At 42.0% G+C, this 17748-nt stretch overlaps 1 protein-coding gene across 5 annotated transcripts in view; it reads right to left on the reverse strand.

Moving 5' to 3' along the window:
* Positions 1-584: 584 nt before the first annotated feature.
* Positions 585-17748, reverse strand: part of trps1 (trichorhinophalangeal syndrome I) — a 160773-nt gene continuing 143609 nt past the window's right edge. For all 5 annotated transcript variants that reach the window (XM_060942961.1, XM_060942959.1, XM_060942960.1 and 2 more), the window contains 2 exons: positions 12345-12467; positions 585-1858 (listed from right to left, as the gene is read on the reverse strand). In XM_060942961.1, the coding sequence (XP_060798944.1) occupies positions 794-1858; positions 12345-12467 (1188 nt within the window). In that variant the 3' untranslated portion in view covers positions 585-793. The remainder of the gene's footprint in view (positions 1859-12344; positions 12468-17748) is intronic.

A 17748-nucleotide genomic window follows, 5' to 3' on the forward strand; every position in this document is an offset into this window, starting at 1 on the left:
GGTAATATGATTATTCCTATTATCAACTTAGAAAAAAATATCTTTTTTTTTTTTAAATTCCTTCCCAAATTTCTAGAGTGACAGGTTACCATCTCAGCAACCGAGGCAGCAGCTAACATGTCTCGATGGAATTATGTAACAACAGTAATCCAACACTACTTCTCGAAGGGGAAAATATACATTATGAAAAGCAACGTTAAACTGTAAGATATTTAGTATATTGTTAACCAGAGCAGAAAGGCTAACTAATATGTCATCTATTTCAGCCATATACATTCCCTGAGGATGTTTGTTTTGAGGATGAAACTCACTTATGGTGTTTCCATAGTGACAAAGAACTGTCATGTTTGCGCACTCTTTGCCACACAGAGTCCCACATCCCCGCTATGTTCAAAACCAGGTGAGAGAACTTTCCAGGAGGCTGGGAACAGCCCTGATACATTAAACAGAATTCAGTTTGAGTAGATGTACCCAACGCACTGAACTGCTTTGTCAGAATGAAAAGTCTGGGTTAAAAGAAATACAAAAGAAAAATATCTAAATTTATAACCTATTTGTACCATTTTCCTTAAAGGCATTTCTTAAAAAAAAAAAAAAAAACAGCCAAGAGTCTGTTGTCATGAGTTTGAATAGAAATGCTGTCTATCAATGGCCCTTAAATTGGTTGCTGAGGTGCCAGGAGGCATCTTGGCACATTTTGATCAATAAAAAAAACCTTACGCGTTCATGCGTACAATGTTTTTCTCCTGCTGAGTCTCTTATTAGCTTCCTTCCATAATGCTCTAACTGTGCTTCATTCATCTGCGACCTTAGCGTTTGGGTCAGGGGCAGGGCGATGGAGCCCTCGTTGGATATGGGTGGTGAAGTCATACTTATCAGCGCAGGCGTGTAGGCAGATGCTGCACTGGAAGGGTCCACCATCACCGTGGCAGCTCATATGCAGGGCGTACATAACTTCGTCTAGAAAAACAATGCCACAATGGGCACACTTACTGCACAGCTCATCCTGGGTGCCCTGATCAATCCTTTCTGGTTTGATGGGCTGTGGGACAGCACCATCATCCTCTTTGGCCTCACTGTCTCTGTTTGCCAGTGGAGATGCCCGTTTTTCCAGCAGGACCTTCTCCTTGGGCACCGTGGCACCGTTGGGCAGGGAACTGGGTTTGGAATGATGCTTGATGGCCAGGTCAAGGGGGGTGTCACTGTCAGGTCCAGAAGGTGGAGGTGGTGGGAAGTGAGGAGGCAGGCTGAAGGTGGGGTAAGGCACAAAGCTTTGGCACGGGTTAGGTAGGCCGAGGTAATGGCCTGGGTTTCCTGGCACAGCCATCTTGTATTTGGTCCAAAAGCGAAGCCAGTCGGCCTCGTTCTGGAGCTCACTGTGGACAATCGGTAGGCTGAAGACAGGGTACTGGTACTTCTCAATGGGGCTGCCTGGAGGTGAATAGCTTGCCTGCTTGGATGGACGTAGGTACTTCTCTATGGGACTACCCCTTTCAGAAGCGACCTGCGTGCCCATACCTGGCCCATTGCCCTCTGGTCCTGTGCTGTCGCCAGGGCTCTTATGAGCATGTAGGGGTGGCATGCGCTTGTGGATCTCCAGCGTCTGGCTAAGCAGGAAGGCGTGGGTGGAGCGTGGGCTTGGCTGGCCCTTGCCTGACTGGGCATGGGGCTCAGCTCCAGCCTCGTCAGACCTGCGCTCCAATGGGCTGCCATTGAGCCGATCCTCAGTGCTGACACGTTGCTGCTTGGAGCTTGCCTGCTCTGATGCCACGCTGTCAGGGTTTAGGCGTTTCCGTGTGCGCCGACGGATAATCTGCTCACCATTGTTCTGCTTGATAATGTTCAGTGGCCTGGGAGTCTGAAAGATGGAGAGAAAACAGAAGGATGAATTAGGGATGATTATTATTTAAGGATGATAATTACTATTATTATATATGCATGAGGATAAAGCTTAATTTAACTGGTGCACAAAAGGCCAAGAAATGTCACTGATGAACTTGGCGTCAAGGCATTTCTACTCCAGTGCCTTTTTGAAAGACATTACTCGAATGTCAAAATTATATTAAAAAATTACCCTAAATTACAGTCTTACTGCATGTTCATAAAGTTGTCTTTGCCAAGCATCAAAATTTGTCTATCAGTTTCCTACTGTGCTTTCACTATGAGGATCCAATTAATCAGTGTGGTGTGCGTGCTCAGGCAACACTTAAGAACTCTTTGTGAAGAGCAGAGAAGCCTGGCTTGCAGGTATCTTAACTACAGTCCTCATTGTAAATGAAATTTCACTCATTGCAATGATTCGTCTCTTCCAGGTGTCTGAGGGCCACACTCCAATAATTAGGCGGTTAGTGTAATAATTGGTCATCAAATGACTATTAATTATTACTGTATTATTCTGTTAGCACTTTGGAGCTACACTGATAGCTCATATAGACACTGATACTTTATTACCCATAAACATGTACAAATAAACATGCGTTCTGAAATTCATTTACTGATCTTGCTCCATTAGAAACATATTAATGGTGAGCTCCAAAAAGCATAACGGACAGGATAGCATAAAGAGGATACTAGTGTGATGCGTGAGTACAGCCGATCTACCAGTGAAAGAAGAACAACTGTATGTGCTTTCATTAATCACCGCGTCCACAGTGTCAGAACTTGTGTTGCAACCTATTCATCTGCCCTAAAATTGCATCGTGCCGTTTGGCTCTAGTGTGTGGGGAGCAAACTTCAGTCAGGTATCACATCTCATATCAGGTTCCAGTCCGCTGCTAGACACACTTTCCCACATTGCATCTTTCTCTGTACAAATCCTCCACAAGCCACTGGGAGCCACATCTAAGTGGGAGGGTAGAGGAAAAAGATGAAGGTGAAGCCATTTCATTTTTAACCTCCAGGGCTGAGAAAAAAGAACATGACACAAGAATGCAAATAAAAGTGTTTTGATTTCCCCTCTCCAGAACATAGACTGGCTGTGAGGAGTAAATACTGTAGGGAACATTAAAACTAACATGGAGCTGGCTGCCATTACTGCACCATGGTTCATTGATATGTTCTCAGGGAAAGAACAGCATTAGGAAGGATAACAAGAAGGAGGGAATCAGGAAGGATGGAGAGGCCAAGTGGGCGAGGGTAATACAAAAGGACCATACTCTCTCTTTCCCACAAAATGGCAATTTCATCAGAAACACAATTCTGCTTAAAGTAATGCAAAATTTTCTCAATATATTCAATTAAGCAATAATTAGACGGACATGATTGGAGCTATGGATTTAGTTTAGCAAATTTTACACCACTACTTAAAGCACATACGCAGAACCATGACCTCATTTTTGTTTATAAATGCCTTGAGACCTCAAGAATGGCACAGGAATAGTTTTAAGCATTAACAATAAATCTAATATAGCTATTTTTATGATTAAAGTGATTCATATAGGTAGTGGGCTGAGTGAATGACCTTGACGACCGTAACGTCACAACAGGAAGTCTATCAGTCTCATCACCATTTCCGCTATACTAAAACACAGAGCTGACTGCAACTCCGATCCTCCATTTTGAGCTAATTTATCGCCATGCCACGTAGATGTGTTGCTTGCCGGGAGAGCAACACGACAGAAGGTGGATTTACATTGCATTCATGGCCCAAGAATGTTCAAACTGCAAAGATTTGGACGTGTTTTGTGAGAAGTTCACGGGCACATTGGGCGCCTGTGAAGTGGTCTCTCCTCTGCTCTGCACATTTTACTGAAGACTCGTACGAGACCTCTGATCTGTCAAGGAGCGTTGGCTATAAGCCCGTATTGAAAGAGGGTACAGGACCAACAATTAAAGAAAAAGAAAACTACACGAAAAGGAAAGTATTTATTTTATTTATTTATTTTTAGGAAAATGAGTTCAGTTGCGGCGGCACGGTGGTGTAGTGGTTAGCGCTGTCGCCTCACAGCAAGAAGGTCCGGGTTCGAGCCCCGGGGCCGGCGATGGCCTTTCTGTGCGGAGTTTGCATGTTCTCCCCGTGTCCGCGTGGGTTTCCTCCGGGTGCTCCGGTTTCCCCCACAGTCCAAAGACATGCAGGTTAGGTTAACTGGTGACTCTAAATTGACCGTAGGTGTGAATGTGAGTGTGAATGGTTGTCTGTGTCTATGTGTCAGCCCTGTGATGACCTGGCGACTTGTCCAGGGTGTACCCCGCCTTTCGCCCGTAGTCAGCTGGGATAGGCTCCAGCTTGCCTGCGACCCTGTAGAAGGATAAAGCGGCTAGAGATAATGAGATGAGATGAGATGAGTTCAGTTGCACCAGTCCTCCCGGAGTGAGCAGAGGGTTGTTGCTAAAACCTGGAACGGAACAGGATGGGACATATCGCTTGGGCAGTGACCTCCCCGCAGTTGTTGCTAAAACTGGTGACATCCCGTTCCGTCCTGCGTTTTAGTAATTGCCTGAGCCCAGCAGTAATGGCGGAATGCACAGTATGAAGAAAAGTGAAAGAGTGAAGCAGCCATCTTATTTCTAAACTGGATATCGCTGCCATCTCTCCCTTACATGGAAGAAGTGAATGAACGGAGAACTGAACGAACAACTGAAAGTCAGATTGTTTCAAAAACAATCTGCCACGAGATCGACTTTCAAGAAGCGAGAACACAGACGGGTAAGCTCCGACTCTCATTTGGATTAAAAAAACACGTTGTTTAGCTGCATTTAGATTAATACATGTAACTTGTATTGTGTGTTTAAGTTACCGGTATAAGATTATTTAATTTGCTTCAGAATGTGATTGTCTCAGTTCATCTGATTATTTAATTAGCCTTTTACGTTTTATCAGTGAAAATGCATGCATGTACATGTATGTTGCATAAGTTATAACACCTATCCTGTTTTAATGAGAGTCAACCCACAATCAATGAAGTCAAATCAGTCTTAGTTGAGCAAGTCAGTAACGCTATTTCTTACTTTCACCATCAATTCTTATTTATATGACTTTGGTCTACAGCTGTAAAAGGCCTCGGCCTTAAAACCGGTTACCGCTGTGATATCACACACTCAGGGCTGGCTGGCTCAGCGGGGCAGCTCGAATGCCAACTTTGCGGTCGATTTTAACTCTCAAAAATATATTTTTTTTTATTCCCATTTATGCAGCATACAAGAGTCAAGGATGGAGATACTATCCACTCAGAAATGTATTTAAAAATAAAGGCTCGGCATATCTCCTTTAAGTTCACTAAATGTTACATGTGCTGGACAGCATGAAAGTGAACATTCTCGGGCTGTGTGTCTACAGAGATGATCTTCATATAAAGCCAGACTAAAAGAAAGAGTGCCCTCTACTGCCAGACCAGTTCTGGCCCTCGGTGCACACGTACACGCATATACACCACTCACTCTGTTCCTCTCTCTGTCTCCCACCCACCATCTCACGTTCTCTGTCTTTATCCAGGCTAAATTGCATCTGGGTTTTGAGCTACTCCCACTGTCAGAGTTTTCGAGAACAAAATTAAACTTTAGCTTATAGCATTCTGAAAAACTTCAGCTGTTGCTTTATTAAAATGTATTAAATATTGAGCGCTTCTTTCTTGCTCCTCTGATAGGATCCACTGCATTCCTGAAATGGATAAAGTGGTCACACAAGATGAATGAAGATATAAAAAAAAAACGTATTAATTAACGCAGGAGCGCTTTTCTCTTTGTGCGCCATTACAATTCCACAATACAGGATATGTTGAACGTGTGGGGAAAATTAATTTAGAATATCACATCCTTGAACATAACTGACGAGATTGACGTTTTCCACTAACAAGGCCATGTCATACTGGATATTTTAAATTTCACAGTCAAGCAAAAGAAAAAAAAAAGAATTTTAAGCAGAAATAACAGAATATCAAGGATAGTAAAAAAAATAATTGCAAATAAATGTACCGTAGTGCAGAAAGCAATGCAAAAAGATAGTGTTTGAGGACTAAATGTGGTGTTCACAGTGTTGACACTGTTCTTGAGAACTGAGCTTGTATTTTCACATATTCTCGTGACACCCCAGAAGTTCATGGAAATTTAAGGTTCTCTAACTTCTTTGCCTTGAGGCAATGGATGGCAGCGCTTAACTCTGCTGACAGAAGGTGAAACCAAGCCTCTGAAACCTTGAGCACCCCCCAAGCTCTTCTCTTCACAATCCTTTTCAATTGTCCTTCTGCATGTGGCTGTTTTCTGTATTTCAGAACCTATCATTGTTCCTCGGGCTCCTCCGTGTTTAAAGCTGTCTTACAAAGCTTTCTCTGGGAAATGTGAAGGATAAACATGAAGGAGTGTGTGTGAGGTCAGTCTTTGGATTTAAATTTGCAGTTCATGAGCAAAACTACAGTAATCCAAAAATTCATCCTCTTCCCCCGCCCTCCCCCTCCAGAGGGTCACAGAGTTAAGCTACGTGAAACTTTCAGGTAATATTTTCCTCTTCAGGTCTGTCCCACGTAATAGAAGTGCCATGTCAATGAGTCTTGCGTGAAAAATGAAACAGAGGCTTCTCACAGAGTTTTATATTGGGCAGTTACACAGGCCATACCCAGCGCACATGTTGGGTCCTATTATTAGAAGATAAAATCTGAAAGACATTTATTGTAGCAATGTGTTCTGGCACAAGGACCTCCATTTAGAGCCCATGACAGCATGGGTTTATGAGGTGATATTATGAAATGACTTATGTGCAAAAAGAATAAAAATACCGCTCGAATCCCATTGCTATATCAGAGTAAAGGAATTCGCTGGTGTCCAATGGTCAATAAACAGTCAATCTGATTAATGAACTATCAAAGAACCTTGTGGCCAGACGTGTCAAAAACCTGTCTGTTAAACTTCTCTTCCTGTCTAAGCTCAAAATTGAGCATAACTCAGATGGAACCTGATGCACTGATAATGCTTTGTCCATTTTGCTGATGGAATGTGATGTATCACAGTCTGAAGGTCCAGTGCAAACACTACCTCAGGGGAAAATATGTTGGGGGGAAAAAAAACAACAACAATTGAGCTTCTTGTATGTCAGCTGTTTACTGTAGATTTGTTAGCTACCTCAAGAGAGCTACCTTGAGAGTGTGGGCATCAAGGACATAGAGCAGTTCCCACCCAATCATTCACACCCATGGACAATTTAGAGTAACCAGTTAGCCTAACCACATGCCTTTGAACTGTGTGGAAACCCACGCAGACACAGGGAGAACATGCAAACTCTATACAGAAAGGCCCCCAGTGGCTGTGAGGTTTGAACCTGTAACCTTCTCGCTGTGAGGCAACAGTGCACTGCACCACCATGCCGCCCAACAAATTCAGCTGACATGAATAGACTAAGCATCTATGCCTACTGTTCCAGACAATTACTTTAACAGTAGGTTATATATTAATACACATCTTAGGTGAACAGGTCAGTATTAATAGAAATAGCATTCATAATTGCTGATAATGTAAAAAGTAGTTTGCTGGATAATTTCTAGAATATACTGAATTAAATGTGAAAATTTTTTTCACTGATGCCAGTTGGCGTTTGAACCCTTCCAACCTGACAACTGAATTTCCAATGTCTTCATTACACTTTCATATTTAACTGTTTCAGACATCAAAAAAACACATCCTTTGGTTTGTTTAATCGCACTCTAAAGGCTACCAGCAGCTATGGTTAGAAACAGGATTAATCGGGATCACGCTTTTTTCTGTTTCTGTTTGAAAGCCAGCTAGCTACACTGTGAGCTCAGCGATTTTGAGGTGACAGTCGATGAAGTACTGGAGGTTTACTGCAGGATGAGAATAAGAACTGTAAGATCTGCTTTTCGAAGATAAAATGTCAGGTTCCCCTATTACCAGCATGTTATTTTAATCATTTTCAGTGGACCTGTCATAAGTCTGTTTCTTGCTAATTGTATTAATAAAGCAAGATTGGTTAACGGTAGATTGTTCCTTAAAGTTTAACATAAGAAATTTGTACAATCACTGCTTATACTTTCTGGAATCCACCCAAATCCACTCACACAGATAAGCATGTTACACTTCTCAATTTACAGTGGTGCTTGAAAGTTTGTGAACCCTTTAGAATTTTCTATATTTCTGCACAAATATGACCTAAAACATCATCAGATTTTCACACAAGTCCTAAAAGTAGATAAAGAGAACCCAGTTAAACAAATGAGACAAAAGTATTATACTTGGTCATTTACTTATTGAGGAAAATGATCCAATATTACATATCTGTGAGTGGCAAAAGTATGTGAACCTCTAGGATTAGCAGTTAATTTGAAGGTGAAATGAGAGTCAGATGTTTTCAATCAATGGGATGACAATTAGGTATGAGTGGGCACCCTGTTTTATTTAAAGAACAGGGATCTATCAAAGTCTGATCTTCACAACGCATGTTTGTGGAAGTGTATCATGGCATGAACAAAGGAGATTTCTGAGGAGCTCAGAAAAAGCGTTGTTGATGCTCATCAGGCTGGAAAAAGTTACAAAACCATCTCTAAAGAGTTTGGACTCCACCAATCCACAGTCAGACAGATTGTGTACAAATGGAGGAAATTCAAGACCATTGTTACCCTCCCCAGGAGTGGTCAACCAACAAAGATCACTCCAAGAGCAAGGCGTGTAATAGTCGGCAAGGTCACAAAGGACCCCAGGGTAACTTCTAAGCAACTGAAGGCCTCTCTCACATTGGCTAATGTTGATGTTCATGAGTCCACCATCAGGAGAACACTGAACAACAATGGTGTGCATGGCAGGGTTGCAAGGAGAAAGCCACTGCTCTCCAAAAAGAACACTGCTGCTCGTCTGCAGTTTGCTAAAGATCATGTGGACAAGCCAGAAGGCTATTGGAAAAATGTTTTGTGGACGGATGAGACCAAAATAGAACTTTTTGGTTTAAATGAGAAGCATTATGTTTGGAGAAAGGAAAACACTGCATTCCAGCATAAGAACCTTATCCCATCTGTGAAACATGGTGGTGGTAATATCATGGTTTGGGCCTGTTTTGCTGCATCTGGGCCAAGACAGCTTGCCATAATTGATGGAACAATGAATTCTGAATTATACCAGCGAATTCTAAAGAAAAATATCAAGACATCTGTCCATGAACTGAATCTCAAGAGAAGGTGGGTCATGCAGCAAGACAACGACCCTAAGCACACAAGTCGTTCTACCAAAGAATGGTTAAAGAAGAATAAAGTTAATGTTTTGGAATGGCCAAGTCAAAGTTCTGACCTTAATCCAATCAAAATGTTGTGGAAGGACCTGAAGCGAGCAGTTCATGTGAGGAAACCCACCAACATGCCAGAGTTGAAGCTGTCCTGTATGGAGGAATGGGCTAAAATTCCTCCAAGCCGGTGTGCAGGACTGATCAACAGTTACCGTAAACGTTTAGCTGCAGTTATTGCTGCACAAGGGGGTCACACCAGATACTGAAAGCAAAGGTTCACATACTTTTGCCACTCACAGATATGTAATACTGGATCATTTTCCTCAATAAATAAATGATCAAGTATAATATTTTTGTCTCATTTGTTTAACTGGGTTCTCTTTATCTACTTTTAGTACTTGTGTGAAAATCTGATGATGTTTTAGGTCTTGGGTGGCCAACCCGCGGCTCGCGAGCCGCATGCGGCTCTTTGCCCGGTGTCATGCGGCTCTTACGTTCATATCGGTGTTTGTGGTTTTTTTTGTTTTTTTTTTATGTGCGTGTGCGCTTTGCTTGAGTTCAGTATGGTATTTTCGTCAAATACATCTTCGCTTTGCTTGGGTATATTACGGTATTTTCAGGTCATGTCAAATGCGCATGTGCGTGAGATAATCGCTAAGTTTTTGGGCAAGGTGTATCTTGTGTCAAGTAGCTTCTCAAAATGGCAATGAAAAAATGCACAGCAAAACGAAAATATGAAGACGAACATAGGACATTTTTAACAGAGTGGGAGAGTTTATACTTTTTTGTTGAACGTAATGGCAAGCCATTCTGCCTTATATGTCAGTCATCATTAGCTCATTTCAAAGCTTCCCACCTCCCTGAATAAGCAAGGAGCCAGATATGCAACACTAATTGAAAACCTGCACGAAAGCTTTGTAACCCAGTTCCGTGATATACAACTGAAAAGGCCACAGGTTACGTTCCTCGTCGACCCATTCAATGCAGAGATGGACTGTTTGAAAGCCCCGCTTGTCACAGATGAGGCTGCGGCTGAGCTGGAGATGATCGATCTTCGTGAGGAAGACCAACTGAAACCTGTTTTAAGGGAAGGCACCATTGAGTTTTGGAAAAGTGTGCCATTGGAAAAATACCCGAATGTGAAACAGGCTGCGCTTAAGATACTGTCAATGTTTGGGTCAACATACGTCTGCGAGTCTGTGTTCTCTACCATGAAACACGTGAAGTCAAAGCATCGTTCTGTTCTGACTGAAACCCATGTGAAAGAACTGCTTCGAGTGGCAACGACGGAATACAAGCCAGATTTGAAGAGGATTGTTCAAGGCAAGGAATGTCAGAAGTCCCACTAAGCAACATGCATAGTAAGTGCACACAATATTGATTGCTGTAAATGACTGGCCTGTGGTATTAGTACTGACTGAAGGAGTAAATTTCTCTCATGTTGGCGTGTGACATTTACTATTAATCTGGCTGAGCAGAGGTGCGTGCGTGAGCGTGTGTGTCTGTGAGGGAGAGAGAGAGCGAGGGGGGTCACATGTATGGTACACATGTGTGGTCATGTGTATGGTGTGGCTTTTTTTTGGTAATGCCATGAGTCCCACTAAGCAGCATGCATAGTAAGTGCACACAATGTTCATTGTTAAAAATGACTGGCCTCAGCCTGTGGTCTTAGTACTGTAGGAGTAAATATGTTGGTGTGTGACATTTACTATTAATCTGGCTGAGCAGAGGTGTGTGTGTGTGTGAGAGAGAGAGGAAGGGATGGGTGATGTTCGTGTGCCCATGTGTATGATGTGGCTCTTTGCGGTAATACAGTAAAAAATGTGGCTCTTGGTCTCCAACTGGTTGGCCACCCCTGTTTTAGGTCATATTTATGCAGAAATATAGAAAATTCTAAAGGGTTCACAAACTTTCAAGCACCACTGTAACTCTACAGACCCTGCAGTGATTTAATTTAGCATATTTGCTTATCCTTCCATGAAATTAATTCTTGGCTATTCCACAGATGAACACTTACAGATGGCGCAGGTGCATATCGGTATATGTGGTAGCCTAAATAATAGAGCAAATTTGCTATCCCACATTTCATAAATCTGGTCAAAGGTCTAGCACTTAGATGTAAGATAGTAAGACGTAAACCTTTATGATGGGATCTTTCACAGGCCCTGAGCCAAATCACACCACCTGGTGGCACGGCCTCTGAAAGAGCGCCTTATGACTTGAGCATCCACCTCACCCGGCTTGACCGCAACGATTCAGGCAGCGCTCTGTTGCGAGGCTTCTGCCACCCAGACTCTTGGCCTGATAGCCTCCCGAATCAAATGCCTCTCATACTAACAGGGGGGAAATCTTTTGGCTCAGCACAGTCCCATCTGAGTTTCAGAACTTAAATGTATAAGCAGAGCAAATTCCAGCAGTGGACTCTGGGCACAAGCATAATGCTTGCTCTGTTTCACCTGTGTAATTCCTTACATGTTGACAAATTTATTGACCTGTCATGTTTATCCAGACACTGTATCAAAGCACAAGCACACTTCGAGGTCCAGGGCAGGGTTTGAATGTGGAAAGAGATGGACGAATGCATGTTCACGTACGTACATACACACATAAATTTGTTCATTCAAATCAAATTGAGGTCGGAAAGCAGAGAACTGTAAGGCTATAAACTAAATCCAATTGTAAAGTCCTTCCACGATTCATTACAGAGAAGCTGTGTTTATGAGGAGGAGCTTGACTTCTGTGATTCTGCAGGCTCCCCAAATAATCATCTAACCAATAACCAAACTGAGGAGAAAACTGCCCGGTGTGTCGACAAATGAGTATCTATTCAATACAAAGACAAAATTACATTTTCTCTCTCTCACTGACTTTGGGCATCATAGCTTCGGTATGATACGGAATGACATAAATAAGTGAGTCTGGGAACCAACTGGAAAGCAGAGCTTTTGCAGACTACAGGATTGCTTCCAGAATCCATTATCTGATTGAGGAGGTGAGAAAGTTACAAGGGTGCTGACTGGTCAGAGCTGCCATCAGCTCTGAGCCTAAGAGGAATGGCTGCACTGGCACCTTTCTGTTTAGCTGGACTTTTTTTTCTTTTTTTTTCCGGTAATCTGTAGGTGGGCTGGTGAAATGTCCTTCCTCTCCCCTCACCACCTTCTGGCTGGTTATTTTCTTAGTTCCCCCTTACCGAGTGGAGCTTCTGATAGAGGCCACACGCGTTGCACACATAGCCCCCGTTGGCATTTTTCCTCCACAGTGAGGTCTTGGTGGTCAGGCAGTTGGCACAGAATACTCCTGATCCCCGCCGTCTCTGAAATCATAGACAAGAGAGAAAGAGAGCGAGTGAGACTGTGGACAACAAAGAAAGATGAATAGAAGGATAAGAAGGAAAAAAAAGGCTAAAGAGAGACACTGATAGATAATCAGAGAGAGAGAGAGAGAGAGAGAGAGGGAGAGAGAGAGAGTAATCATGGGTCTTTCAGCAGCAGAGTGTGATGGCTTGATAGGGAAAGACATGGTGTCCAATCAGAAGGTCAGTATATAGCGTGATGGACAGAAATTATCCTTAATCTTCCACTGATTTCTGGACATTTTTTAATCACTGTGTGAGTGGGGACAACACTGACTTCCCCTAGACACCTCCTGACAAAATCAGCGCTGAACTGATGTACCTCTGGAACCAAAAAAGACTCTCCTTTCATCAGTGACATTCACCTTCAACGACCTGTCCGTTAGTGATTAATACAAAGTCTTTACAAGGTGAATGACAAACAAAATTTCCTTTTGTGGAAAAATTCCAAATTTACATCGGCCACCGACGTAGGCCAATGTTTTTGTTTTTCAATATATTTCTCCTCCTCTAACAAGTTTAAGAGAAATTATTAATCTAACGATGAGCACATTATTCATTTAATGACTCGTGGTCTTATCAGTGACAGAACCTCTAAGTGAATCCCATGAACAGCTTGTGAGTCAGCCAGGACATCAAGACAGAATTATCCAGCTTATGGCCCTGTAAAACTCATTTGCTCTTATAGAATGTGTGTGTGATTTATTTACCTTCAGAAGGCTTGTGCAGGAACGATATTCCCTCTGCCAGAAAAATACAATGCTCCTAATTGTGCTCCGATACATTTCGAATGGAAAGCTTTCTGCAGACATAATTTTGGCGCAGAGGCTAGAGAGATTTCTTGGCAGGCAAAGGGCACTTGATTCATCGGGTGTTTCAAAATGTATCAGTAAAAAACTTTTTGGGGAACAGCCAGTTCCCTACAGGGCAATTTTTCCATCCAGATGCAAGCGTTATCAGAGGACCCCGCGTCAGCTAAACTAATTATGATCTCGCATTCGCTGATACCTGCTCACTCTAAGGGTTGACATCCGCCATTAATCACAGATACATGCAAAGTGAAAAGAAATGAGAGTGAATGAAGGATGGTAGTCTATGTGGCTATAAAGCTGCCAAATGACAGCAATAATTTAATAGGATGAAGATTTTTTTTTCTTGTGAGCTATCAGCAAATGCAAAGCCACTGCGACAATAGTGCTTTTCATCCAAGTAGTATTCCCAATCCGACTGGCTGTTCATACTTCAGGCCAGAGGCTATTTTAAAACCCCTGGCTGGTCCATAGGGTCTTATTTCAGGAGATAAAACACACACTAACTTGTCAGCAGTTTTTTTTTTAAGTGGCTAGACACTCATGCACACCATAAATAGCAAAAAAAAAATCATTTTGCTTGACAAAGCAGTGTTTTCACAGCAATTACTTGATTACACATTCTTACAGCATGCACCTGTGCACAACATGTCTACTGCACACTGTCAAATCCACAATACCTCGCTAGCGAGTTAGTTCAAAATCAAATTACGGGTAATTTACGCCCGATCCAATGTTCTCTTGTAACCCTAAAGCGAGAACGTATATATTTTCCCATCTCAGTGGGGTTTTTAGAGGGCCACATGCTAGGTCTGACAGGCATGCCATGATTGATTGATTTATTCTTTCCTATCCTCTTCTAGCGTTACAAGCCAAACAGAGTGTCCGTCATCAGCTCAGTGGAGTTCTGTCTCTGGCCCTCTGGGTTGCTGAGCCAAATCACTCACACGTGTTGCCTCTGCCCAGTCTCTCCTCACAGTATTAGCACAGCTGCTGAGAACGCGGCTAATGTGTTCAGGCTCCGCACACAACACCCACACTTCTGCTGGCCCTATTTGTCTCACTGCTTTTGCTGTTCATTTGTCAAGGCTCCCAAAATCAGGTAACGTTTAGCCGATGATCAATCTTGGTCCAAAGTGGCTGGCCAAACAAAATCAAACAAAATTCACACACGAAAAACAAATCCAAACTCAGGGCTAGATGTAAAGTACGTACTGTACACCAGTGCAAAATCCAACTTGATGCATAGACCAATGCAAAATCCACTAGCAGAGTGTCTAAAATTTCGGCTCCAGCTCATCACTCACACACACACACACACACACACACACACACACACACACACACACACACACACACACACTGATCCTGGGACCACCTACTAGCCTAAATACTGTATGCTCTTCATGAATTCCAGCTTAAAAGTCAATGCGAAGTGCTGGAATCCCAGTGCTGTCAAAAAGCTCAGGACTATTTCAAGGAACTGTAATCTCAATAACACAGATAATGTGTTCATAAATGAAATTCAACAAAGAGTGTAGAAGGTATTAATATAGCTGATGTTCTGTATTTGATTACTAATTGATCTTAATGAAGAGACAGCATGAAAGTGAACATTCTCGGGCTGTGTGTCTACAGAGATGATCTTCATATAAAGCCAGACTAAAAGAAAGAGTGCCCCAAGGTCCCCATGAGGAAAGCTGGTTTCTTACAGCTACAACAATGACAACAACAACAAAAACCCTGCAGGATTTATTATAAGAATCTAAAACCACCAAAAGGTTTCCTTTTGGTTTTCGACGTTAATGTTTAGGTTAGATTTAGATGTAGGCATTAATTAGTTGAATTAATTAATTAATTAATTAGTTGGATTAATAAGTATGTCATTGGAAGGTCTTCACAAGGATAACAAGGTAAAACGTGTGTGTGTGTGTGTGTGTGTGTGTGTGTAACAGAGAAATAAGGATTGGAAGATATTGTGTGAGGGGTTTCAAGCCAATTTCAAGTCTCACTTCCAAATGAAAAGAAAGAAATAGCTGTCTTCTGTCAAATGACTTATAATTCCAAACTTCCATTTCAATTATCATCTAGACTATGCTGTCATCTGTAAAATCTAACATGTACCAGGCTTTGCAAGGTTTCAATCCCTCTCGAATTTGATCTCATAGAATATGACAAGTCAAAGAAAAAAAGAAACACCGTAATCTCCTGGATGGCTGCAGCTGCTCTAAAGGCAAGAAGGAAGGAGAGAAAGTCTTGATCGTCTCCGTTTTCCCTAAGTGCTTGGCCATTTTTCTTGCCTGCCACGTCGGTCGCTCTGCGGGGTAATGTATTGTCTTTTCTTTTTATGCGTAGAGAGAGGGGCCGCCAAGCTCTTGGGCCCTGTTCCCTCCCTGACCTACTTCAGTCCAGCACTGCATCTGCTCCTCACGTGGTTCTTGCTGGATGGGATCCATCATGGGCTTCCCCCGGTGCCATGCATTATCCTGCACGCTACAACCTCCTGCTGCTGCTGTGACTCTCGCCATCCATAAACACATGGCTTACTGTAACAACAAGAAACTTTGGCTTGGCTTCACCATTCATTGTACGTTTCATAAAGCATCCTGTCTCTGTGAAGGCTGAAAACGTCCATCATGTGTTTGGAGTAATTATGGGCAATACAGTAGATTTTAAGGGCTAATGTCCCCGCATTCAGTAAGCAGCAGAGTAGTGTTTGGATTGCAAAGGTGGAGTGAGTGTTATCCAGGCAAACGGCAAAACGGCTTCCTGCGTTTGAATCGCGGGCCATGATGAATAGCCTTATAGCTCTTGAGCGCTTTCTGTGGGTGTAGCCCAGTGCGTTCTGTTTGGACATGATTGATTATTAATGCCGTGCTTCAGGTGCTCTGGGGAGCCAGACTGATTTTACCCTCATAAAAAGAACCAGAAGTAATTAGAGCCCTGGACCTAATTACATCTATTTATTTAACGAACGTGTTCCCACATTCGACTAAATTCCTCTCCTGCTCCCAGGTGAAAGAGGTGCTTGGCTGCCACTGCAACTCTTGCCAACAAATCAATCAAATCATTTCAATTCTAAAAAAAAAAAAAGATTGAGCGCTGTTGGAGTAGCACCGATATATAGACGAGATAAACAGTTTCTAGATTGACACTGCAGAGAATGTGAATGATGTATTTTTCATAATTTAATCAACTGATTCGACATAGTCCTGTGGATTTCATACCAACGGCACAGAGCAGTTTCTAGCCATTGATACAGTAGGCTTTTCATGTTGTCAGCTGCAGGGAGCTGAACTGTATGATTACATGTCTGAGTTAATGCACAGCTGTAACACGAACAAGGAGAGAGGATCAACCTCTATAAAAATACCTCTGGACTCATCCTAATCAAGAACGAAGATTTGAAAATAGATCATTGCATTCATTTCAGTATCCATTCTGAGGGGTGTTTAAAAGGAATGGTTTATACACAACGCCTTTGAAATTAAATTTAATTTAATTTTCTTAGCCAATCCTCAAACCCTCTTACAATAAATAAACAATTATTTAATCAGCTACAGTGAAATTAGGCAAACCCCACCGACAATTTCAATTTCAAGAATTCTGCATCAATGTTTTGTGGTGCAAGCAGCTCCATCTCAATGCTGACTGCTAACATCTGGTTACAATTCGAGACATATCGAACCATCAAGTCCTGCTTCACAAGAAGCTTATCCTAGTTTACACAAATCTGAGGTCTATTGCTAAATTGCCGCTCGACTTGCTTGTGCTGGAGTTTAATATGTTATTTTGGTTTATTCTGCAAAGATTTATTATGTCTTAATACAAAAACTTGGGAGGTCACATATCTGAGTCAAAAAGCAGAGAATGTTTTAATGCACTTCTGCAGCTCCTGACACATTTCATGGTGCAGTGAGCGCACATTATTAAAAAGAATAGAAAACAGAGCCACTTCAGGAGCGTCGTTGTAGTATTTGTACCATTACAGCGGCATACATTCTAATTTGAGAAGAAACAACTGCTATTATTAAGCATCACGACAGACACCCTAAAGGTAAAAAGTCAAGAAAAGAAACAGTTTTACTTTGATTTGGCACAGCTGGCCTGCTCTCTCAGCCATGTCTCAATCATCCTAACTGACACGCTCAAAAAGGACAGCACTCTTTTCTGCGGCCATCCTTAAACTTTCTCATACTTTCTCTGAAGTATATGAATGAAATCAGAGATTAGATAAGTTTCTGTTATCATATCATTGATGTCGACTGAGCCCTTTAGGAACTGTATTTATTTTTTTATACTTATATAACCTGTTAATTGTTTATTAGTTTATTTTTCTATTGTTAAGTTTACATTATGTTGTTCTTTGATATTGTCAGGTTTTTTTTTTTTTTTTTTTAGGGACCACAATGGAAATAAGTGTTTACATTTTC

The sequence above is a fragment of the Neoarius graeffei genome, chromosome 16 (genome assembly GCF_027579695.1).
Source record: "Neoarius graeffei isolate fNeoGra1 chromosome 16, fNeoGra1.pri, whole genome shotgun sequence".
Taxonomy (NCBI): domain Eukaryota; kingdom Metazoa; phylum Chordata; class Actinopteri; order Siluriformes; family Ariidae; genus Neoarius; species Neoarius graeffei.